The sequence below is a fragment of the Silurus meridionalis genome, chromosome 8 (genome assembly GCF_014805685.1).
Source record: "Silurus meridionalis isolate SWU-2019-XX chromosome 8, ASM1480568v1, whole genome shotgun sequence".
In the NCBI taxonomy this organism is placed as follows: Eukaryota; Metazoa; Chordata; class Actinopteri; order Siluriformes; family Siluridae; genus Silurus; species Silurus meridionalis.
The window spans coordinates 27,070,638-27,095,291 of record NC_060891.1 but is presented as its reverse complement, the minus strand read 5'-3'; the positions used below and the strand labels follow the sequence as shown (position 1 = coordinate 27,095,291).

The following is a 24,654-nucleotide window of genomic DNA, read 5'->3' as shown; positions in this document are numbered from 1 at the left end:
AATATGACTTCTGATCAAAAGGTTGAGTTCATATCCCAGCGCCACTAAGCTGCCATTGCTGGGCCCTTGAGCAAAGCCCTTAACCCCAACTGCTCATTTGTATAATTATATATTATTGGACAGTTAGTGGTGCTAATAATTTTTATTCATAATTCATTCGAGTTTCTCAATGTTGGTGCTAATATGTGGTATGAACCAGACTGATGGAACTTCATCACGATCACTCCCTTATTTTTTAAAATATTTTATCAATAAACTGTGACCCCAGAACATTTTGGAATGTTGAGTGAAGATGTTAAGCACGTGTTAAATATCAAATTGGTAAATGTCTTTTGACTTAAGAAAATGGTTATGGAAGAAAAAATAAAGGTGTTTATTTACATTAAGTGAAAAAGCCGAAAAGAAAGAAAGCAGGAAGTCTCTGGGAATAAGCCCCAATGTTCTTACTGAAGTTCTTAAATTCTCTGAAATTAGCAGAAATGGTTCTTTTTTATCTTTTGTAATCTTTGGATCATTTTTGGATCAATATTTTTATTAACAGTAGAAGACGACCAATAATTAAATGAAGCACACTGGTTTAAAAATAAATATAAATAAATTAAAATCCACAGGGAAACGGACCAAGTCAAGAATCAAGAGGCTTTTATTGTCATTTTACTATACACAGTGGTACACAGTAAAAACGAGACAACCTTCCTCTGGAACCCTGGTGCTACACTAGACAACATAGAGCTACAACACAAGCTACATAAAGTGCATCGAGTGCAACCTAGTGCAGACAAAAAATCAGTAGACAGACAGACAACACAAGACAAAAAAACCAATATAGCGTCGACTAGTAAACCTACTGTAAACTCAAATTATACAGTACTGTGCGAGGGGAAATGTAAAAACTATAACTGACAAACAGAACAAAGTAGTGCAAAAGAACAGTCAAGAGGTGCAAAGACAGCATGTAAACATTATACTATAATACAGTCAAAGGTGCGTAAACAGTACAATAGTGATAAATGTGCAAAAACAGCAGTTAAGGAGTGTAGTACGGTCGAGTATAATAAATAATAAATAAATGAATGGTTATGGAATGGATTGAGATGAGTGTGTTAAGTGTTTAGTCCAGGTTGTACAGTTCGGTACACACATTGAGTGTGTGTGTGTGTGTGTTCCGTTTCATTTCTGTGTATTGAGAAGCCTGATGGCTTGGGGAAAGAAATGTGACGGCCCGAATGCTTCGGAACCGTTTTCCTGATGGCAGGAGTGTAAAGAGTGTGTGTGACGGGTGTGTGTGATCGTCCACAATGCTGTGTGCTTTGCGGATGCAGCGTGTAGTGTAAATGTCCATGATAGAGGGGAGAGAAACTCCGATGATCATCTCAGCTGTCCTCACTATCCTCTGTAGGGACTTGTGATCCGAGACGGTGCAGTTCCCAAACCAGGCAGTGATGCAGCTGCTCAAGATGCTCTCAATGGTCCCTCTGTAGAACATGGACAGGATGGGGGGAGGGAGGTGGGCTTTCCTCAGCCTTCTCAGAAAGTAGAGACGCTGCTGGGCTTTCTTTGTGATGGAGCTGGTGTTGAGTGACCAGGTGAGGTTGTCTGCCAGATGAACACCAAGGAATTTGGTGCTCTTGACGATCTCCACTGAGGATCCATCAATAATCAGTGGAGGTTGGTCGCTCTGTCCTCTCCTGAAGTCAACAACCATCTCTTTCGCTTTGTCCACATTCAGAGACAGGTTGTTAGCTCCACAACAGGCAGTTTACCGTTGCACCTCCTCTCTATATGCTGACTCGTCGTTCTTGCTGATTAGACCCACCACGGTCGTGTCATCAGCAAACTTGACGATGTGGTTCGAGCTGTGCGTTGCTATCAGCAATGTGGCACCCTCATATCAACACTACCCAGATTTATTTTTATAATAATAATTACAACAATAATAATTAAACTTAAGGTATTTTATGGTAGCATTTTGGTAAAATCAATAAAAAAAAACAAGAGAAACTCAATCTACTGCGAAAGATTCATCCATCCATCCATCCCGAGTTACTCCCAGGCTAGAGGAGATAAAAAAAAAAAAAACCTCCATTCTGTTCTTGGTCTTGTCTGGGTGTTTTTCCAATTAGATTTTCTTCAAACATCTCTCAAAGGAGGCATCCAAGAGACAGTAGACAGTTGTCCAATCAAGCACAACTGGCTTCTTCTAATACAGAGGAGCAATTTCTCTATTTTGATCCTCAGAATGTCTGAGCTCCTCACTGTATCTTCAAGCTTAGTCTCAGCCATCCTGGAAATGAAGCTCTATCTGCATGCTCATTCTTTTAGTGACTATCCAGAACTCTTGGCCATAAGTGAAGTAGATTGATTAGTTAGTTTTGGCTTTTGGCTCAACTCTTTTTCACTTCTTTTTCTTTGGTTCAGACAGACAGCAAATCAGCAATTTACTTCAAAACCTTCAGATTCTAACACGTCTCTTTCACAAACACGCCTTTTAGAGTGAAAAAAAGATTAAATAAACCCAGAGGTTCCTGTTGTGTGTGCAGGAAGTTACAGCTCTACCTCTGCCATGTTAATCTGTATTCTATGTGACTCTCAGGACACGCCTCCGTCTCTGTAGTGTTGCGCCCGTCATTTTCACGAGAGAACGCAGTTTAGTGGCGAGAAATCAATCAGATAAAAAATATTGGTTGCAAATTATTGGTCACTTCTAAATAATAAAAGTAAAGAGCATCTACTGATAATCATATAGAAATATGTAAAATACGTGGTTACATAACCGCCTACTTCATACGTTAATTTTCTAATAAATTGTGCTGTTGTATTTACCAAATATTTACAATTTAAGCAAACAAATTCAAGTGAAGAAGTAAACTATTCTTTCTGCTTAGTGGTTCGACTTTTTCACTTCCACTGTTGATTTAATTATATGGTGCATATTTAGAGTCTTTAAATGCATTAGATAATGTGATCAATAAATCTATATCTATAGTCTAGATTGCTTCAGTAGGAGGAGGAAGTAATGATATAATGAATATAATAATAATAATAATAATAATAATAATAATAATGATTAATTACATTTTACTGTAAAAAGCGGGCAAAAATATTAATTCCCCCAAATAGTGGGTCAGAGTTTTACTGTAAAAATAAATGACTGAACACGATAATAAAAGTCGTGGGTGATTTAGTCAATGACAAGTTCAAGTTTATTACTATCCCTGATGAGCAGCCGTGGCGACTTTAGGAAGGAAAAACTCCCTTAGATGTTACGAGGAAGAAACGTTGAGAGGAACCAGACTCAAAAGGGGAACATCCTCATCTGGGTGACATCAAGAGTTTGATCATAAATCTTTAAACAATACAGAACATTGAAGAGTGAGAACTTACATGAGCACTGGAGTGTGTGATTATGAGTAATGTTCTTTCTACAGTCTTATACAGTCATTTCACGTTGTGGAACCAGAAGCTCATAAAATAGCTCAATATTTGGGATCATCACAGATCCAACATCAGCTTCTCCATGCCAGAGCCTTTAAACACTCAAAGAGGTCCAATGTCCAAACTCCACATGAAGTGGGATCCAAATAGTACTGGTACGTCTCTAGATGGTTCGGGATGTTTGTGAGTTCGGCATCTACTTCAAGGTCCGTAATCATCACGAGGTGGGAGGTGACTGGAGCTGGAGCAACCTCAGGATGCCTCGGGATGGGAGAGAAAGAGAAGCAGTGGAGAGGAATTAGCGTAGCTGCTGTTCATGATATTAACAGCACAAGTTGATAATGTGCATGTGATCAGATGTTCTGGAGCACAAGGTTATGATGTGATGTGTGTTATGTGTAGGCTTTGCTAAAAGATATGTTTTAATCTACACTTAAATTGGGTGAGTGTGTCTGAGCCCCGAACACCGTCAGGAAGACTATTCCAGAGTTTAGGAGCTAAATGTGAAAATGCTCTACCACCTTTAGTGGACTTTGCTATTCTAGGAACTACTAGAAGCCCAGAGTTTTGAGATCTCAGGGAGCGTGGCGGATTGTAGCGTGTTAAAAGACTGGAGAGATACATGGAGCCAAACCATTTAGTGCTTTATAAGTGAGAAGTAATAGTTTGTAGTCTATTCGAAACTTAACAGGAAGCCAATGTAGGGACGATAAGATCGGGTTATGTGATCATATTTTTTGACCTTGTAAGAACACTGGAGAGTGAGAACTAACATGATTACTGGAGTATAAGATTATAAGTAATGTTCTTTCTGCAGTCTTAAACAGTCTATATGGTTAGTAGCTCCGAGTTTTATAAGCTCAGCATTTGTGATCACCACAGATCCAGCATCAGCTTCTCCATGCCAGAGCCTTTAAACACTCCAGGAGGTCCAATGTCAAAACTCCACACATGTAGCGGGATCCAAATGGCACTGGTACGTCTCTAGATGGTTCGGGATGTTTGTGGACATCTTTTACTTTTAAGGACCATAATCTTCATCTAATAGGTTCATCCAAGATGGCTGCCATGCCTTTTCTCTGAGTTCTTGGCTGCTTACAATCTACTAAAAATCTACTTAATCGCATTAAGGACCATTACATCAAGTTTGAGATTTGCTCAATATATGCACTTTGATCATATACAGTGGATTTTGAAAACATCGAGTTGTAAAGAACTTTGTAATTTGCAACATTTTGTACTGTGCTTTGGAGGCTTCTGGCCTTGTTAGGCCTGAAGAGATATCCTCACATTAACATCCAACTTGGTACATCGTGGTAAGAGTGAGTAATCATGCCTCCTGAATCTAAAGCAATGCCTGATGATGATGCTGTTGTGACCATGAGTACACTGACCCAGTTACTGGATCAGCAGAAAGAATTCTACAAGGACATGTTACAACAGCAACAAGAAAACTTCAAGAGTTTTATTCAAATAATCATGAATGGAAACACAAAAAGGTTGGATGGTGTCATCAGAGATGTTCAGGAGTTGAAAACAAGCCTACAATTCACTCAAGGCATCATGGAAGATATGAAAAAAGGATACATAGACATTGATGTAAAAATCAAATCATTTGAAAGCAGCATTACAAAGTCAAAGCAGGAGATGGATGATTTATTTAATAAGTTGGACTACATTGATAATCAGTCCAGGAGATCCAATCTTCTAATTGATGGGATTGCAGAGGAAAAAGGAGAAACTGCAAGTGGTCTAGAAATCAAGATTCAACAAGTGCTAGCTGAGAATTTGGGTCTCGATGGTACAAAAATTGAGATTGAGCGAGCACATCGGATGGGCCAGTTCCAGGAAGGAAGAAAGCAGAGGAAAATTGTTGTTAAGTTTCTGAGATTTAAAGATCGCCAGCACATCCTTTTTTCTGCGAAGAAATTAAAGAGCACAAATATTTACATCAACGAAGACTTTTCAGATGTGGTGCAGCAAAGGAGAAGGGAATTGCTGCCTAAACTGATAGCAGCCAGAAAAAAAGGTGAAAGAGCCAGTCTAAGGTATGATAAACTCATTATTTGGCCTGCAATTGGACAAAGAGAATAACTGACTGTTTACTATCCAACTTAAATTGTGTCTCATTGATGTTTTTTCTTTTGTAAACATGTCATCTTTATTTGTAAATTTGTCAAAGAAAGGTTTACTTTTAGCTCATTTAAACATATGTAGTCTTCGAAACAAGATTCATGAAATCACAAGAATCTGTTCAACAGAAAATATTCATGTTTTAGCCTTATCTGAAACACATCTAGATGACAGTTTTGAGAACTCACAGCTAACTATTGATGGGTACAAATTATATAGAAGAGATAGAAATCAAAATGGTGGGGGAGTTGCGTTTTATATAAAGGAGAATATTGTTGCTACAATTAAATCAGATTTAATGTGCAGAGATTAAAATAATATGGTTACAGATTAATCTTCCATTCAATAAGCCATTTCTGGTTAGTTGCTGTTATAGACCTCCAAACTCAAATGTAGAGTACTTACAAAAAATATGTGAAAATATGGACATGGTTTCAGATCAAAATAAGGATATCTTTCTGCTTGGGGATTTTAATATTGATTGGTTTTCAAAAAAGTGCTGATTACATAAAAAGTTGATTACAATGGCTAATGTATGCAATCTCAAACAGGTGGTGACACAACCCACAAGAATTGCTATGGATAATACGTCTAAATCAACATGTATAGATCATATTTTTACTAATGTTTCTGATTTATGTTCACGAGCAGTTTCTGTAGGGGGTAGGATGCAGTGATCATAACCTGATAGCAATTTCAATAATGATGAAAATTCCTAAACCTGGTGGAAGGATCACGTATCGTAGATCGTATAAAACTTTAATCCCAGCCTGTTTGTTGATGAGATTAATAATTCAAATTGGTCGGCAGTTCTTCAGGAGGAGGATGTAAATGCTTCTCTTGACATTTTTATGGACACTTTTAGTAAAATAGTTGATAAACATGCACCTCTTCAGAAAAGATCTATAAAAATCAACAGCGCTCCATGGTTAGATGAAGAGCTAATGTCCCTCATGAGGCAAAGGGACAATGTCAAAGATCTGGCCTTTAAATCAAAATGTGATGTAGACAGAGCACATTATCGCAAGTTAAGAAACAAAACTACAAAATTAAATAACATAAAAAAGAAAGCATATTATGGACAAAAAATCTCCAATACTATGAATGATAGCAAACAATTGTGGAAAGTATTACAGGAATTGATGTGTAAAAAGCCAAAAAATTTGAATATGTATATGGAGACTAATGATGGTGACATTATTAGTAAACCATATGATATTGCCAATCATTTGAATAATTTTTTTATATGCAAAGTAGAACAATTAAGATCTTGTATGACAATGCTAGATATTGAATCTCCTTGTGACAATGTTAGATTTATTATGAGAGGGAAAACTTGCTCCTTGTCATTTTATACTTTTAGTGAGGACAATGTTAAGAAGTTGCTTCTCTCTTTATCTGATGAGAAAACGCCTGGTACTGATCATCTTGATGGCAAAATTTTTAAAATTGTTGCAAATATTTTGTGCAAACCAATATGTCACATATTTAACAGATCAGTGCTCAGCGGAGTGTTTCCTAAGCTATGGAAACAGTCTAAAATTGTACCTTTACTTAAAGAGGATAAGGCAGGGTTTATTCCTTCTAATTGTAGACCAATTCATATTCTTCCTGTATTAAGCAAAATATTTGAAAGGTTACTTTTTAATCAAATGTTAGAGTACTTTACATTAAATGAATTGCTTACTAGTTCACAGCATGCCTATAGACCAGGCCATTCAACTAACACTGCATTAGTGCATATGGTTGATCAGTGGCTTACATATATGGAGGATAAAAGACTTGTTGGTGCAGTACTTTTAGATTTTACAGCTGCATTTGATGTAATTGACCATGATATTCTGTTGTCAAAGCTCAAGTATTATGGGTTCTCACAACTGTCTGTTTCACTGATAAGGAGTTATCTTAATGGCAGAACTCAGCAAGTATTTTTTAATGGTAGTTTTTCTGACAGTAAATGTATATCATGCGGTATTCCACAGGGCAGCTGTTTGGGTCCACTTTTATTTTCAATTTTTGTGAATGATTTGCCCCATGTTGTTAGAAATGCAGAAGTTGTACTGTATGCAGATGATGCAAGTTTATTTTGTGCATCTCCTTCAATCACTAATTTAAGTTTGAACCTTCAAAACCAATTAAATTTGATTATCAACTGGGTTAATTTGAACAAATTAGTTTTAAATATTTTCAAAACTAAATGTATCGTTTTTGGTACTAAACATTTGTTAAATAAACCTTGTAACCTAAATTTGACTATTGAAACAACTTCGGTTGAGCAGGTTACTAAAATTAAACTCTTGGGTGTCAAGCTGGATAATCAGCTCTCATGGACTGATCAGATAAATCATATTGTTTCCAGGATGGGCAGAGGCATTGCTTTGTCTAGGAAGTGTGTGCCGTTTTGTCCACCCTCAGTCATGAGAACAGTTGTCCAGTCTCTGGTCTTGTCACACCTGGAGTACTGCTCAGTTATTTGGTCCAGTGCTACACAGGAGCACTTGAAAAAACTTCAACTTGCACAGAATAGAGCTGCCAGGGTAGCTCTTGGCTGTTCAGACAGGACCAGTGTGAATGAGATACACACTACATTAGTATGGCTGAAGGTACAGGATAAGGTAAAGATAAGTCTTCTGTGCTATATGCATAATGCCATCTATAAAAATAATCCCAGATTTTTTGTGGATAAATTGGTGTACAGTGGGTATTGTCACCAACATATTACTCGGCAGGTCAGCTCTGGTGATTTAGTTGTTCCTTTTGCACAACTATTTTTTGTACTATTTAGATCCTCGGTAGCTTGGAATCAACTGTCAATGTGTATAAGACAAATAAGTAACAGATATTATTTTAAAAAGATTGTGAAAAAATGTATGATTTGTAATGAAAACTAAGTGTAATGACTCAAATTGAATTGTATTTATTTTTTTAATAACATATTGTAAAAAGTGTGGTGTGATTTGTATATATGATGTTTTGATTTTGTAAAATGGACCCCAGGAAGATTAGCGACCACTCGTGGAAGCTAATGGGGTTCCAAATAAATAAATAAATAAATAAATAAATGAGGTGGGGGGTGACTGGAGCTGGAGCAACCTCAGGATACCTCGGGATGGGGAGAGAAAGAGAAGCAGTGGAGAGGAATTAGCGTAGCTGCTGTTCATGATATTAACAGCACAAGTTGATGATGTGATGTGATCAGATGTTCTGGAGCACAAGGTTATGATGTGATCAGATGTTCTGGAGCACAAGATTATGATGTGATGTATGTTATGTGTAGAACTCGCTAAAAACATACATCTTTAATCTGCACTTAAACTGGGTGAGTGTGTCTGAGCCCCGAACACTGTCAGGAAGACTATTCCAGAGTTTAGGAACTAAATGTGAGAATAATCCACCACCTTTAGTGGACTTTGCTATTCTAGGAACTACTAGAAGTCCAGAGTTTTGAGATCTCAGGGAGCGTGGCAGATTGTAGCGTGTTAAAAGACTGGAGAGAAACATGGAGATGAACCATTTAGGGCTTTGTAGGTAAGTAGCAGTAGTTTGTAGTCGATTCGATCCTTAACAGGAAGCCAGTGTAGGGACGATAAGATTGGGGTTATGTAATCATATTTTCTTGACCTAGTAAGAACTCTTGCTGCCGCATTCTGAACTAACTGAAGCTTGTTTATTAATGATGCAGGACATCCACCTAGTAATGCATTACAGTAGTCTATTCTGGAGGTCATGAACGCATGGACGAGCTTCTCTGCATCGGATATAGACAACATATTTCTTAGCTTAGAAATTTAAGAAAGTTGGTGTCTAAAATAACTCCCAGGTCTTTTACTGTTGAACTAATAGTTACAGAACATCCGTCTAAATGTGAGTAATTAAATTATAACTTTAAACGAACTTAAGTTAGCATTTTAAAGTAAAGAGAAAACGGAACAAATTCTTATTTTACGGTGTAGCCGAATAAAGGACATTCTTTGTTTTAAACAAGTGGCCAAGGAATAATAAGAAGAAGAAAAAGGCTGGTCTGTGCATATTAATTTCAATTTAACTTTAAATTTAAATTGAAATTAATATGCACATTACGTAAAGATATAAAAGTACTGATAACAGGTTTTGTATAAATAAGAAGGTTAAACGTATATTTGTTTCAAGAGCTTTTTATTTATTCTGAAAGGTGGAAGAAAGGAATCGGACCTCCAAATGTCCAGAACCGGCCCCGGGGAAACGTTTAACGCTCTGAGTGAAAAGTTGTGGCATCAGTGTCGTACTGAAGGGGATCCGCATATCCATGTTAACATCTTTTTTTAGCTTTTATAAATATCTGTTTTGCTTTAGATAATCTTAAAAAGTACGTGTTAGTGATTAAAGAACGATGCCATCAGGATGCTTGTAGGACCAGACGAGCGCAGTATCATCACAAAGCTCTTGTTATTGTTTGCTTCATTGAAATGTTCTATATGAGAACTTATATCCTGAAAAAACTAAACAATAATTATACCAAATGAATTCATTACATGAGCACTACCAGGGGAATTAATAAAACGATTTAAAACTGAACATCAGCCAGTGAAACCTCCTTCAAACACGGTCAATGTAGATTAGATTAGATTAGATTAGATCAGATTAGATTAGATTAGATTGGGTTCAACTTTATTGTCATTGGGCAAAGCACATGAACCGAGCCAATGAAATGCAATCCAATGAAACCCAAATGATTTACATTTGCATTTACATTTACGGCTTTTGGCAGATGCGCTTATCCAGAGCAACTTGCAAAACTGGACTTAAAGAATGATCTAAAATTCTGTTAGAAGGAAATCATAATTGATTGAAGGAATCACAGAGGAAGTGCTAATTTAACTACTGCTAGAAATCGAGGCCTATAGATGTTGTGGACTCGGCTTTTCTGACATGAAGTGGAAGTTTACATTTGAAGCGTTTGGCAGATGCGCTGATCCAGAGCAACTTACATTTAGCTCATTGTACATCTGAGCAGATTCGGGGTTGAGGGACTTGTTTAGGGGCTCAGGAGTGGCAATTTAGTGTGGCTGGATTTCCAATTCCTGCCTTTCCTGTTCCCTGAGAGATGGTGGGACCAGTCAAGCAGTTAGCATGCAGGTATAAACTATGACTAGTAGGTGCTGATGACAACGCTGCAGGGGTGCAAATATCAATTTTGTTTTAAGTCTCCAACTGTTTTGAGGCTTTTGGTGCCACCAAGTTCAAAACCCATTAACATGCAAATGGATGCTTTGATTTGCTTGACTGCCTTCCAGATTTACCACCACCAAGGAGCAAGTCCTTAACAACATGCCACTCAGTGAAAAGGCATGCTATTGTAGGAACTCTGATCATGTCAAAGCACTAAAGTCGACTGGGTCAGTGTTCTAAAGTGTTAAAAATGGGCCTCCGTGTTCACTGGCGTTCTCCTGGCGTCTGTCAGTCCATCCATTTGATTTATGTAAATTTGTAAAAAGTAGGAAAGCTGTCAAACATGAAAATGACAAAACAGCAACTCAGGCAGAAACTTCTGAAGGACATCGAAGGACAACATTTGTTTACCTGCTTGACATTTCAGCGACTCTTTTGCAGTAATTGTTTTCATCTTCATGGTTTAATTGATGAAATTATTTCACATCGATCGACGCGCCAATTTCTTATTTCTTATTATAGATCATTTATATTGTCAAGTAATATGTTGTTTAATAATTGTAAAAAAATCTTTTCTCACTTGTTCCCTCAATTTGCTTATTAAGTATGCAAATGTCTAACAAATGAATTAAATAGACCCCAAATGAATGAAAGTGTACCGCTATAAACAAAACAGGGGAACACACAAGCAGGTGGTCAGAATACAGACAGACAGACAGACAGACAGACAGACAGACAGACAGACAGACAGACAGACAGACAGACAGACAGATAGATAGATAGATAGATAGATAGATAGATAGATAGATAGTTACGTAGTTAGTTAGTTAGTTAGTTAGTTAGTTAGTTAGTTAGTTTAGTTTATTTGTTTCGGTATTGTGAGCCCAAATCACAAGATTATTCAAATGTAATTGCAAGTATAAGCTGAAAAATGGAAATACAACCTTTAAGAACTTTAGAAGTAAACGGAGGAATCATACTGCCATACAGACAAAATCCGATTTTGCGACCAGTGGTTTAATAACTGCAAGTTTAAATGATGAATGTACATAGTCAAAAGAGAAGTCTAATAATGATCAAAAATATTACTATCATAAAGGATTGATTGCTTCTATTCCAGTGGAAGTGTAGCACACAAGATTATTTTGAATGGAAATGAGTTCAGTCGGATCAGAACCGTGATTGAATTTTCTCTATATAAATAACCCGAATGGCTGATTACAGTATTGAAGATATTTAATTTAGAAAATCTCTAGAATGCAGTTATTTTTATTTATTGTAGTTTGATAAAAGAAATTACCATTGGCTTTCCAATTATTTCATATTCAGTTGAATCTAAAATCTGAGGGAAAGTGTTGAAGGCACACAAGATTGTTTTGAATAGGAAATGAGTTCAGTCATTTGGAAGAAAGTAAACAATTCAAATTTGCAGGATTGTACAGGGACACCATCAGTGATGGAGCAGCATCGGTTCCTACTCCTGTTTTTCACAGGTGTGTGTGTGTGTGTGTGTGTGTGTGTGTGTGTGTGTGTGTGTGTGTGTGTGTATCTGTCTGTCTGTCAGCAAGGGCTTCACCTGATTTAATGAAAGAATGCACATGGTAAATTTCAATTCTTCTGATTTAGTGCTAACGCTAATGCAGAACAAGAGCGATGTCCATGTTCAGGATCACAAGCGGTACTGAGTTGACAATTTTATTGGTACCACTGCACAGGAAATGAAGACCCCACAATTGTCCATCACTGTTTATTATTTGGAATATTTTCACAGACACAAAAATGACAGATCAGAACTTCTGGAAGTCCATTTCTGGGTAATTCTAGCTGTATGTTTTGGGTTATTGTTCTGTTGAGCTGCAATGGAGTTTTCTGAAGCTGGGAGGTTCATTTCATTTCAGAATGGCTTAAGATTTCATATGTTTTACTGCAGGAATCAGTGTCATTTTTGTGTCTGTGAAAATACAGTTGTTGTACCCTGATCTGTCCAAAAGAGCTTCTTGACTTGTCAATATGCATTTTAATGCACTGTTGCTCAACAGGGATGGATGTTCAGCATGTTTGGCTTTTTGTCTATAAATCTCGCAAGTCTTGTGTTTAAACTTGGATTGAATTGGGAGCATTTTTTTTATGTACATAGTCAACGTTATCTACAATCCCATTGATTTACTTTTCTGATGGTTTTTACCTTCAACATACATGTGTATTATTTTCTTTCTTTATTATTATCTACCTAGTTTCAAATTTTTTTTTTTTTTAGAGTGCTCTCTATAGTTCCTCTGTAGAACATGGTGAGGATGGGTGGTGGAGGTTGGGCTTTCCTTAGCCTTCTCAGAAAGTAGAGATGCAGTTCGGCTTTCTTGACTATGGACCTGGTGTTGAGGTACCAGGTGAGGTTTTACACCAAGTGAACACCAAGGAATTTAGTGTTCATGACAATGTCCACTTAGAAGCCATTGATGTTCAGAGGAGACTGGTCGCTCTCTGTCCTCCTGAAGTACACGAGGACACAGCCCTGGGGGACTCATTTGATTTAAGGAAATCTGTATGGAAAGTAGGTGAACAAGGACAAAGCAATGATTATATATTTTTTTTTGCATAAGTCACAAGTGTGAAAGAAAACATATAGCAGTGCAGTTTATCACATGCTTCAGAAGACTTCTAAAGGACAATGAGATGTAAAAAGCTACATTATCGTCTTTAGAAGTCCAAGTCTTTATTTTTTAAGAAAGTTCCTTTCAACTTTTTCTTTCATTCATTTGAGATAAATTACATATTTTGGATAATTTCATATTATTACAGTGTAGACACTTTACAAACTACATACACGTTATAAGGTCAGATTTTTCTAGACGGCAGTGATGTCCTCAAAAAAACAAGTAAGTCACAGCAACATGGACCAGTCATGTGGTGAAGAAAATATCAATGATAGTAACATCAATAATTTAACTCAGTGTTAATTAAAGGCAGCATTGAGGTAGCAACAAGTAAAGACAAAAGAGATCCCATAGAAGATCTAAGTATCTAAGAAGAAGAGCAGTAAATCTTTATATCTATTAATCCATTTTCTTTCACTTTTCCTGGTCCAGGTAATGGGGACATCAGTCTAAGCAGAGATTTTCAGATGCCTGACCAGCTTTCGCAGCTTCTCCACAGGGATACCCTGCAAATCCAAACCAGATAATAAAAATCCAGTCTGTCGAATCTCTTCATCTAGTCTTCGGTCCTCCTCTCCCAGTTGGCTATGCCCCAAGCATCTTCCAGTATCCAAAAGGTAGAAGACACATGCTCAAACCACCTCAACTCAACAATGACTCTCCCACAGAATGTCCGAGCTCCACACCTGACTGTATCTCTACGGCTGAGCCCAGTCACCCAATCAAGGATGCTTCGAGTTACTTCTCTTAACCTTACTTGGTAATGGAGCTGGTGATGAGGGATTCTACATTCTTTTCAAATAAAATGGCTGACATTACTGGGACAAATTTGCATTGTATTTTTTACACAGAAGTACAAGACAGCCAGCTTGGACAATTTGAAACCAAATACCAAAAGTACTGGGTCACCTGATCTTTCCTGCTATATGTGGTTCTTTTCCAAAATGTTACCACAAAGCTGGAGGTGCTCAACTGTACAGGACGTCTTTAGATGGGTTAACTCATGTAACTCAGTATTAACTCATGTTAACTCATGTTTAGAACTCATTTTGCATTCACTTGAAGTCGGAAAACCCAAACCTGTTCCAGCATGGCGATGCCCCTGTGCATAAAGTGAGCGCCTTAAAGATCTGGTTTACATGCTTTGGAGAGAAAGATCTTGAGTGGCCTGCTATAGAGGTCTGATCTCATCCCACCTACTGAACACCTTTGGGAATAATTGGAATGCTGACTGCACCCCATGTCTCCTCACCTCTAGATGTTCCACTAGATTTTGGAGTGTGCTTTTAAAAATTTGTGTTCATCAGTCACAAATGTCTAAAAGCACACTCCAAAATCTAGTGGAACATCTTCCCATGCTCGAAAATCACATACCAAACTTATGACCCAATACTTTTGTCAATATAGTATATGTCATATTTTAAACTTTTTTAGGCTTCATCAAATTCAGTTTCCATCCGAAATGATTTTGTTTTATTTGGCTAATATATACAGTATATCACCACCAAGACACAAGCCGTGATTCACATGCCAGTAGCACTTCCAAGAGGTCTACACTACTGTCACGTGGACATCGCTGGGTCACCTTCTCAAGGTTCTACAGGATTAAAATTTGCCCTCTAACTTCAGTAGCTGTCTCCTGTCATCCACTCTGATTTAAAATATGTAAATCTTTATGGAAAAGACACCAAGACATCATCATACTTGAAAACGACAAATGGAAAACAGCCAGATACTGCAGAAAATCCACTGCAGAAGAGTGAGAATAAAAACCTCTCGACATTTGGTTGTTTTGCTTCTTACCATTTCAGGTATGTTTCAAAACTCTTCTGCAATTTTTTTTCCCCCTGTAGCTTAATAAAATAGAAATGTTTTACAGTGCTTGATAAATAGTGTAACTTTTTATTTTATATTCTAAACTATAATGTAAAAGTTAAAACCATTAATTTACTAATCTTAGATTATTTAATGTCATGCAAGATGACCTTTTTGACACATTCTCCTCTAGCTCTATGCTTATTAAGGATTTAAATCTTTCTAACAGTGCACATTATTAAAAAAGTCGGATTTAAATTTTATGCGATAAATTAAATGACATAACATAGAAGCAAGTGATCACAATAAACTCGCTCGATTCACAGTGTATTACCTTCCTAGCAGGTCAAATGAATGCTTTCTGGTTTGTAAGAATGAAGTATAAAATATAAATAGTTTGTCTAACAGTGGCATCAGGTGGTTCTTACTACTACTATTACTACTAATGATATTTATAAAATTTTTTATTTCTGTTCAAAGAATAATTCATTTTAAATTAATGAATTTATAACATATAAAACTGCCAAACATACCTGATAAATGAAGCATACAGTATTAACTCATGTATGTAAATTACAGGTAATTTACCACTTTAACCTGCGCTGTCTCTGTACAGGGATTTCTCTCCTTTAATGTTATTTTGAAAAAGACCAAACTGCATGCACAGTGGCTGATGGTTGTAAATTTGACACATGGGATAAAATGGAGCCAGAAAAGGGATTATTGTGTCTGTTTTCTGAATTCAATCTAAATGTCAGCCTTCAATCAAAGGTGTTTTTGCCATAATGAATGGGTTGCATTACACTCGACTGACCCCTGTTAGGTCTAGAATGGACACAAATGCTGTTGTTCAATGATTATCGTTGCTAGCACTTCTGAATTATATGGATGAGAGCTGTATGGAACAGTTTCCATACTGCTGGTCATTCGACTAAGAAAAGAGCAGCAAGCAACATGAGTGTGATAAATCGTCAAAAAACCCCACACACAATCACTTTTTATATTAAATTTAAGTGTTTTTTTCCTCCATATCTCATCACTCATTAAATTGGCAATTTAAAAAATGTAGTAGTTTTAATCAGAACTGAGGTGGATTAACAGATTTAAGTGAAAAAAGTTGAGAATGAATATTAATCTGCTATATTTTTTTTTTTACAGCAGTTTAACTTACTGCACTTTAAAAGCCAGAACAACGAACGTGGCACTAATTCTGATATTATTTCCTCAGACACACAGAATTGAATGTATAATAATTAAACATCCTATGGTTGAACAAACTCGGTGTTGGTCAGGTGGAATGTTTAATACTTTCCCTTTGTCACAGCATTCTAGTGAAGATTTAAGTCAGATCTGACGGCCGCATTCATGAAAAAAGACTTTTCTCAATAAAACTAAAGATACGAAGCGGCAAAAGTGGCAGATGTGGAAGTTCTGAGAGGCCATGCATTTTAATATTCTTTTTTTTTCTTGACTTAATTCTCTTGTGATCAACAAGAGGTTTTCTTGTGATCACGATTTAATTTTCTCGCCATAACAAAAGTCTCAATTTACAGTATCTCGCAAAAGTGAGTGCCCCCTCACATTTCAGCAACTATTTTAGCATCTTCTCAAGGGGCAATACTACAGAAATGATACTTGGTCAATGTGGAGGTTGTATAGCAGTACAGATTTACTGTCCTCTAAAAAAGAACTGATCATACAGCCATTATTGTCAAAAAAACAAGGCTGGCAACAAAAGTGAGTCCACCCTCAGTGATAACAGCTGTACGCCATGTAACCGCGCCAAGACACACGTCCTATTCATCATGTTGTTGTTTTTTGTCTGCTTGACAACCATACAAATGTGTGTATCTTGCATTAGAGCAGTTCAAATTTAGTGCTTTGAGTCCAATTCTCTCACACTGACCACTGGATGTTCAACATGGAACCTCATAGTAAAGATCTCTGAGGATTTCAGAATTAGAATTGTTGCTCTTCACAAAGATGGCCGAGACTGTTAGATCATCTTGAGAACACAAGTAACTGTGCTGAAGTTTATTTACATCTAATTTATTTTTTAAAGGACTTAAGAGAGTTTTTCCAACAACATCAGGGATGGAGAAGCACCATTTCATACTCCTGTTGTTTACAGGTGAGAGAAAAGTGAAACTAACATTAATTAAAGAGAATGTCATGGTCATACCATTGCATCAATCTATTGAAACTTTCCTCTACAGGAGCCGTCCCCCTCGTCCTGTCTGTGACGCGCAAGTATTATCTGATCCAGGATGAAAGAAATTGGACCGATGCTCGATCTTACTGCCAATCCACACACACCGACCTGGCTGTCATCAAAAGCAATGAAGACATGATCCAACTCCAGAATGAAGCCGACATTCAACAATTCAGTTCTTATGCATGGATCGGAATGTACATGAACATGTATGGCTTCCACTGGACTTATGGAGATGAACCACTGGGGAGTTTGATGTTCTGGGAGGATGGAGGGCCAAACAACAGATGGGGTGATGGAGTGTTATGAATATCACCCCTACATATGCTTTGATGGTAAAAAAAATTTAACTTTATTCATTACATTATGCAGAAAATGTCTTGTAAGGAAATTTAGATCTGTGTGTTTCGAGCACTAAACTTAAATGTGTTTTTAAAAACTACTTTACAGCAAATAGAAAAAGTTATCTAGATTTATTCATGAATTTTCATGTTTTATTCTTACAGAAACAAAGACTGGCAGTGACAGATACATTTACATAGATGATTCTGTAGAGTGGACTGACGCTCAGACTTACTGCAGACAGTATTACACAGACCTGGCCAGTGCAAAAGATGAGAACGAAAACTCTCTTATACAGAGTATAATCTCTGGCAGGACTTGGATTGGTCTGATTAAAGATGGCTGGAAGTGGGTCGACCAAACCAACTTCTCTTATGTCACCTGGATATCTGGAGAACCTAATAATTACTGGGAGAATGAAAATTGTGGTTATTTAGAAATGGGTGAGGCTGGTGATTCACAGTGCTCTGATATCATGCCTTTCTTCTGTTACGCAGGTATGTTCCATCTCATATACATAACATTCAGTTAAACACCGACTGCTTTTACAATTCAAGTGTAACTGTGTTTTACAACATTTCAACATCCAGCAACCGCAAAAACACAAACCGTGAGGATGAAGATCCAGTCCAATCAGGACTTGAACGATCCTGCAGTAAATGAGGACATCTTGGAGAAGGTGGGTCTCGTCCTCCAACAGGAGCCAAGTTACAATGTACATTCTCCTCCACATTGCTGTAAACAGACCCCTAGTCTTAATCAAGTTCTGTGTTCAATTTCTGTACACTTGATTGTATCTGTCTCTGTCCTGCAGTATTTAGTAATAAATGCCCTTTTTTTTATTTTTAGATCAAGCAGAAACTGAAGGATCATGGGATGGAAGAGGACGTCACAGTGAAATGGATCATTAAACCAGATAGAGTGGTGTTTCACAAAGAGAAAGGAAACTTTTAGTGAAATAGAAAAAGAAAATCTCCAAGTCTATAGCTGTAATTCTGTAAGGCGTTAGTCATTTTGGTTGAGTAGAATATTCACTCAGGGAATTTGGTAAATTCACTGTTAGAGGGATGGTGAAGGAGAAAACTGTCAATTACTTCGAAATGATCCTGCATGAACTTTATATAAATAATTATTATTGCTTCCTCATCATACTAGTTAACTAAACCATTTTTATTAATGATCAAGTAGAATTCATATACTATGTTATATAAAATAAACTATCAATCTGTATTTCTCTCTACTGAGATTCCTCCTGAGATCCATCTGTAAAAGAATCACTGTGCTCTTCTACTAAGTCATGATTTTGTAATAGATGCACGGACACTAAGTCATTCCCATACCATCAGAGAGGCATCTTTTTGAACTAAGTGCTGATAACAAGCTGGATGGTCCCTCTCCTCTTTAGTCTGAAGGATGTGGTGTTCATGTTTTTCTAAAAGAAATACAAATTTTGATCCATCTGACCACAGAACAGTTTTTTTTTTTGTCTCAGTACATTTTAAATTATCTTTGGCACAGAGAGGATGACAGCATTTCTGGATCATGTTCATGCATGCCTTCTTCTTTGCATGTAGATATTAAACTTGTATTTGTAGATTTGTAGATACACTATTTGATCCCAATCATCTTAATAACCTGTTGTTAAATAACCTCATTAGTTGCTGGTACATTTCCTCATTTTAAACATTTACCATATTTTTTGGACGATAAGCCGCTACTTTTTTCCTATGTTTTGAACCCCGTGACTTAAACAACGAAGCGGCTAATTTATGGATTTTTCCTGGGTTTTTCCCAGTTTCACAAACATCAAGACAAAAAACTGAACCCCATAACATTAGACCAATGAAATTTCCGAACGGAAACGAAAAAACCCACCTCACCTGTGTTCTGAGCTGCACGGCATCGGGAGAAAAAACTTCCATCGGTGTTGATTTTTAAACGCACAACGATGCCAAAAGATAAACTCCCGAGAGAAATAGTTGTGAAAGGAAGGAGGAAGACAGTGAACAATGACTTTCTTGGTAGGCTACTGTTTAGATACAAGCCGTTGTAACGTGTTGAGTCTGGGTGAAGGGAGAGCTCGCTAACTCCAGTTACAACAGAAATCATATAAGCACAGACAGGTTTCCAAAACTCGTGCTTTTTTTATAATTCTTGGCAACAGCGTTACGGGTCAGTCAAAAAACTTGCATCAGAAAATAATAAGGACATATTCCTCGGTCTTGCACACACAGTAATACCGGAAAAATGCTGTGCCAGGCTACCACAATACCACAATGCTCCTAAAGGAAGCGCAACATATTTCACCCGTTACACCGTGTGTAACGTGTCTTTCGTTAAAGCCTGTGTAAAGTACATTAGTGTAGACACTAGGCTTATAGACAGGTGCGGCTTATTTATGTTGAAAATAAAAATATTTGTAAAATTCAGTGGGTGCGGCTTATATATGGATGCGCTTTATAGTCCTGAAATTACGGTATTTAAAAAAATTTAAAAAATCATATGTACAGTTTTTAGTCTTCAGCCAGGACACTCAGAATTGAGCTCAGTTGCCTCCTGTTTCCACTGATTATCCTGGAGATGTTTCTACAACCTAATTGGAGTCCACCTGTGGTACATTCAGCTGATTGGACATGATTTGGAAAGGAACACACAGCTGTCTATTAAAAATCCCACAGTTACAGTGCATCAGAGCACAAACCAAGTCATGAAGTCCAAGAGAATGTCTGTAGACCTCCGAGACAGGATTGTAACGAGGCACAGAACTGCATTTAAGGTCCCAATGAGAGAGTTTTCCACAGTGGCCTCCATCATCTGTAAATGGAAGATGTTTGGAATCACCAGGACTCTTCCTAAAGTGGAGCAAAGGAGAAGGGATTTAGTCAGGGAGGTGACCAAAAACCTAAAAGGGCTCCAACATTTCCTTGTGGAGAGAGAAGTACCTTCCAGAAGAACAACCATCTCTGCAGCACTCCATCAATCAGACCTGTATGGTAGAGTGTCCAGACAGAAGCCACGTCAGTAAACGTCACATGACAGCCTGTCTGGATTTTGCCAGAAGGCACCTGCAGGGCTCTCAGACTATGAGAAACAAAGATTGAACTCTTTGAGCCTGAATGCTAAGCATCATGTCTGGAGGACACCAGGCACTGCTCATCACCTGGCCAATACCATCCCTACAGTGAAGCATGGTGGTGGCAGCATCATGCCGTGGGGATGTTTTTCAGTAGCAGGAACTGGGAGACTCATCAGCATCGAGAGAAAGATGAATGCAACAATGTACAGAGACGTCCTTGATGAAAACCTGCTCCAGAGCTCCTCAGACTGGGGTGATGGATCATCTTCCAACAGAACAACGACCCTAAACACACAGCTAAGATAATAAAGAAGTGTCTACAGGACGACCCTGTGAATGTCCTTGAGTGGACCAGCCAGAGTCTAGACGTGAACCTGATTGAACGTCTCTGAAGAGATCTGAAAATGTCTGTGCACTGACGCTCCTCATCCAACCTTATGGAGCTTGAGAGGTTCTGCAGAGAAGAATGGGAGAAACTGCCCAAAAATAGGTGCCAAGTTTTGGGCATCAAACTCACAAAGACTTGAGGCTGTGATTACTGCTAAAAGAGCTTTAACAAAGTACTGAGCAAAATCTGTGAATATTCATGTACATGATGATACATTTTTTTATTTATTTTAATTTTAAATAAATTTGAAAAGATTTCAAACAATCTTCTTTCATGTTGTCAATATGGAGATTTGTTTGTAGAATTTTATGGTAAATAATGAATTTATTTTGGAATAAATATAAATACATACAGTTGTGTTCAAAATTATTCAACCCCCAATGCTGTAAATGGTTTTAGGGAATTTAGTGTACATTTGTAATTGTATTCAGAATGAAATCCTACAAGGACTTCTTAAAGAACCATATGCAACTAAAATGACATCAATTAGTTTTGTAATACAGTAGTAAATGTTTCTTTTGTGAATTCTTCATTGACATAATTATTCAACCCCTTAAAGACTACCACTCTGAAGAACAGAGGTTCAATGAAGTGTTTTCAATCAGGTATTGAAAACACCTGTGGATATCAGGGAGCAGCAATAAAGCCTAATAAGCACCAATTAGGCAGCTTTAAAATGACTGTGATACTCAGCTCCTTCTAGACATTTACTGGTGTGGTTACAAACATGGTGAGGTCAAGAGAATGGTCCAGGAAGACAAGAGAACAGGTGATTACTCTTCACAGGAAGGGCAATGGCTATAAGAAGATTGCAAAGATGTTAAACATACCAAGAGACACCATAGGAAGCATCATTCGCAAATTCAAGGCAAAGGGCACTGTTGAAACGCTACCTGGTCGTGGCAGAAAGAAGATGCTGACTTCGACTGCTGTGCGCTACCTGAAGCGTAGAGTGGAGAAAAGTCCCGTGTGACTGCTGAGGAACTGAGAAAAGATTTGTCAGATGTGGGTACTGAAGTTTCTGCTCAGACAATACGGCGCACCCTGCGTAATGAAGGCCTCCATGCCAGAACTCCCAGGCGCACCTTGCTGTCCCCAAAGAATAAGAAGAGTCGACTGCAGTATGCCAAAAGTCATGTGGACAAACCACAGAAGTTTTGGGATAGTGTTCTGTGGACTGATGAAACAAAATTAGAACTGTTTGGGCCCATGGATCAACGCTATGTTTGGAGGAGGAAGAACAAGGCCTATGAAGAAAAGAACACCTTGCCTACTGTGAAGCATGGCGGGGGGTCAATCATGCTTTGGGGCTGTTTTGCTTCTGCAGGTACTGGGAAGCTTCAGCGTGTGCAAGGTACCATGAATTCTCTTCAGTACCAGGAGATATTGGATGACAATGTGATGCAGTCCGTCACAAACCTGAGGCTTGGAAGGCGTTGGACCTTTCAACAGGACAATGATCCCAAGCATACCTCCAAGTCCACTAGAGCATGGTTGCAGATTAAAGGCTGGAACATTTTGAAGTGGCCATCGCAGTCACCAGACTTAAATCCGATTGAGAACCTCTGGTGGGACTTAAAGAAAGCAGTTGCAGTGCGCAAGCCTAAGAATGTGACTGAACTGGAGGCTTTTGCCCATGATGAATGGGCGAAGATACCCGTAGATCGCTGCAAGACACTTGTGTCAAGCTATGCTTCACGTTTAAAAGCTGTTATAACTGTAAAAGGATGTTGTACTAAGTACTAAGATTGAATGTCACTTGGGGGTTGAATAAAACTGATAATGATGTGAGCTCAGAAAAGACATTTGTGGTTATTTCATTATAAATGTTATGTTATATTTGTCTGACCTACACGTGCCTCTTTGATTTAATTGTAAGCAGGATGACTGAATGATCATAATCAATGTCAAACCGACCAAAACAATCAATTTCAGTGGGGGTTGAATAATTTTGAACACAACTGTACATAAAATAACGCACATTTATGACATAACAGTGAGCAGTGAAGTGAAGAACACTTATGATCTTCATCATGGAACCTGTTAGTGGGTGGATTTATTTAATAGGCAGCAGGTGAACATTTTGTCCTTGATGTTAGAAGCAGGAAAAATGGGTGTAAGGATTTCTGAGTCAGAGCATCTCTAAAACTGCAGCTCTTGTGGGATGTTCCTGGTCTGCAATGGTCAGTATCTATCAAAAGTGATCCAAGGAAGAAACAGTGGTGAATTGGTGACAGGGGCATGGGGGGACGAGGATCATTGATGCACGTGAGGAGCAGACGAGCTCCTGTAGCTCAAACTGCTGAAGAAGTTCTTGTTGTTCACAAACATATGGGTTTAAGTGGAAGGTTGTATGCTATAGAGATATTAAAGATGTTTGAGATGAATGTGAATACTAACACCATTATGGCTGAATGAACCTTATGCATTTCATCAAGAAGCTGATGTTCTCTACACCCGTCTTATATTACAGCAGTTTAGTGGAAAAGCCTCGGAGGGCAACAGTTCGACTGCATCCACTCACAATGGTACCAGATGTTATTTTATCATCTCGATGTCTGTCTCTGTGTTTCTCAGAACGAGTCGGAGCTCGTCGGTTGGACCATCAGAGTGAACATCGCCAAGTAAAAGTTTGGTTCCAGCCTCGGCCACTGTGTGTCGCCCTGACATTAAATCAAACTCTTCAAATAAACGCTCATGAGTATTTTCCAGAGAAAAAATGTTGAATGTTTGAAGTAAAGCTTTAGATTAATCTAAACCATGACAACCCCCCCCAAAACCATGCCCCCGAACGGAATTAAACGCCCCGCAATCTAACTAGAGATGCAGAGCATTTTGATTATATTGAAGGCACTGCATCTTTGTGCTAGAGAACTTCCTATGCATGTGTACACACGAGAAAGGCTTTGGCTTCAAGGGCAGCAGCTTCCACAGGGTCATCCCTCAGTTCATGTGTCAGGGAGGAGACTTCACCAACCACAACGGCACCGGTGGCAAATCCATCTACGGAGGCAAGTTTGAGGACGAGAACTTCGTGCTCAAACACACCGGCCCAGGTGAGGGTCCACTTTACATCGATTATAACATACGGATACGAAAATCTATTTTTACACTTAGCCACGCCTACAAATCTCCATAAAAGACAAAAATCACAAACTGGAGATGATAAAATGAGGTAAAGAGCCTCCTTAGCAGCACATCACCTTCTGGAGGAACACACCAGCACTTCCTCCTATATCCTCCAGGGTGCTATTACTTTTGACGTAATTTAAACTTAATCGCTTTATTTGTATATCTGTATATAAGAATAACTAATTACGTAGCTATTGACCAAACGATGTTAGGAAAATAAACCACAGACCTGTCGGTGTGTCTGTGCCCCGTTTCTGTCTGTCTGTCTGCGCTCTGTCTCTGTCTGTCTGTCTGCGCCCCGTCTCTGTGTGTCTGTCTG

The 24,654-nt window shown here is 38.1% G+C and overlaps 1 protein-coding gene across 2 annotated transcripts; it reads left to right on the top strand.

Annotated features, from left to right (window-relative positions):
- Positions 1–4,668: 4,668 nt before the first annotated feature.
- LOC124389821 (C-type lectin 1-like) lies at positions 4,669–19,319 on the top strand. 2 transcript variants are annotated; one of them, XM_046855338.1, is made up of 8 exons: positions 13,005–13,267; positions 13,803–13,987; positions 14,865–15,181; positions 17,248–17,316; positions 17,402–17,732; positions 17,904–18,236; positions 18,330–18,418; positions 18,589–19,319. In XM_046855338.1, the coding sequence occupies exons 5-8, from the start codon at positions 17,666–17,668 to the stop codon at positions 18,691–18,693; spliced, it is 594 nt and encodes a 197-aa protein (XP_046711294.1). In that variant the 5' UTR covers positions 13,005–13,267; positions 13,803–13,987; positions 14,865–15,181; positions 17,248–17,316; positions 17,402–17,665; the 3' UTR covers positions 18,694–19,319. The 2 variants fall into 2 exon arrangements, with proteins under 2 accessions (XP_046711293.1, XP_046711294.1); XM_046855337.1 differs by lacking the exons at positions 13,005–13,267; positions 14,865–15,181; positions 17,248–17,316; ... (2 more) ...; positions 18,330–18,418; positions 18,589–19,319 and adding an exon at positions 4,669–5,483 and having other exon boundaries at positions 13,803–14,508.
- Positions 19,320–24,654: the final 5,335 nt, after the last annotated feature.

Excerpts from the sequence above, each read along its gene's own strand:
- LOC124389821 (XM_046855337.1), top strand. The coding sequence starts at position 4,768 with ATGCCTCCTGAATCTAAAGCAATGCCTGATGATGATGCTGTTGTGACC.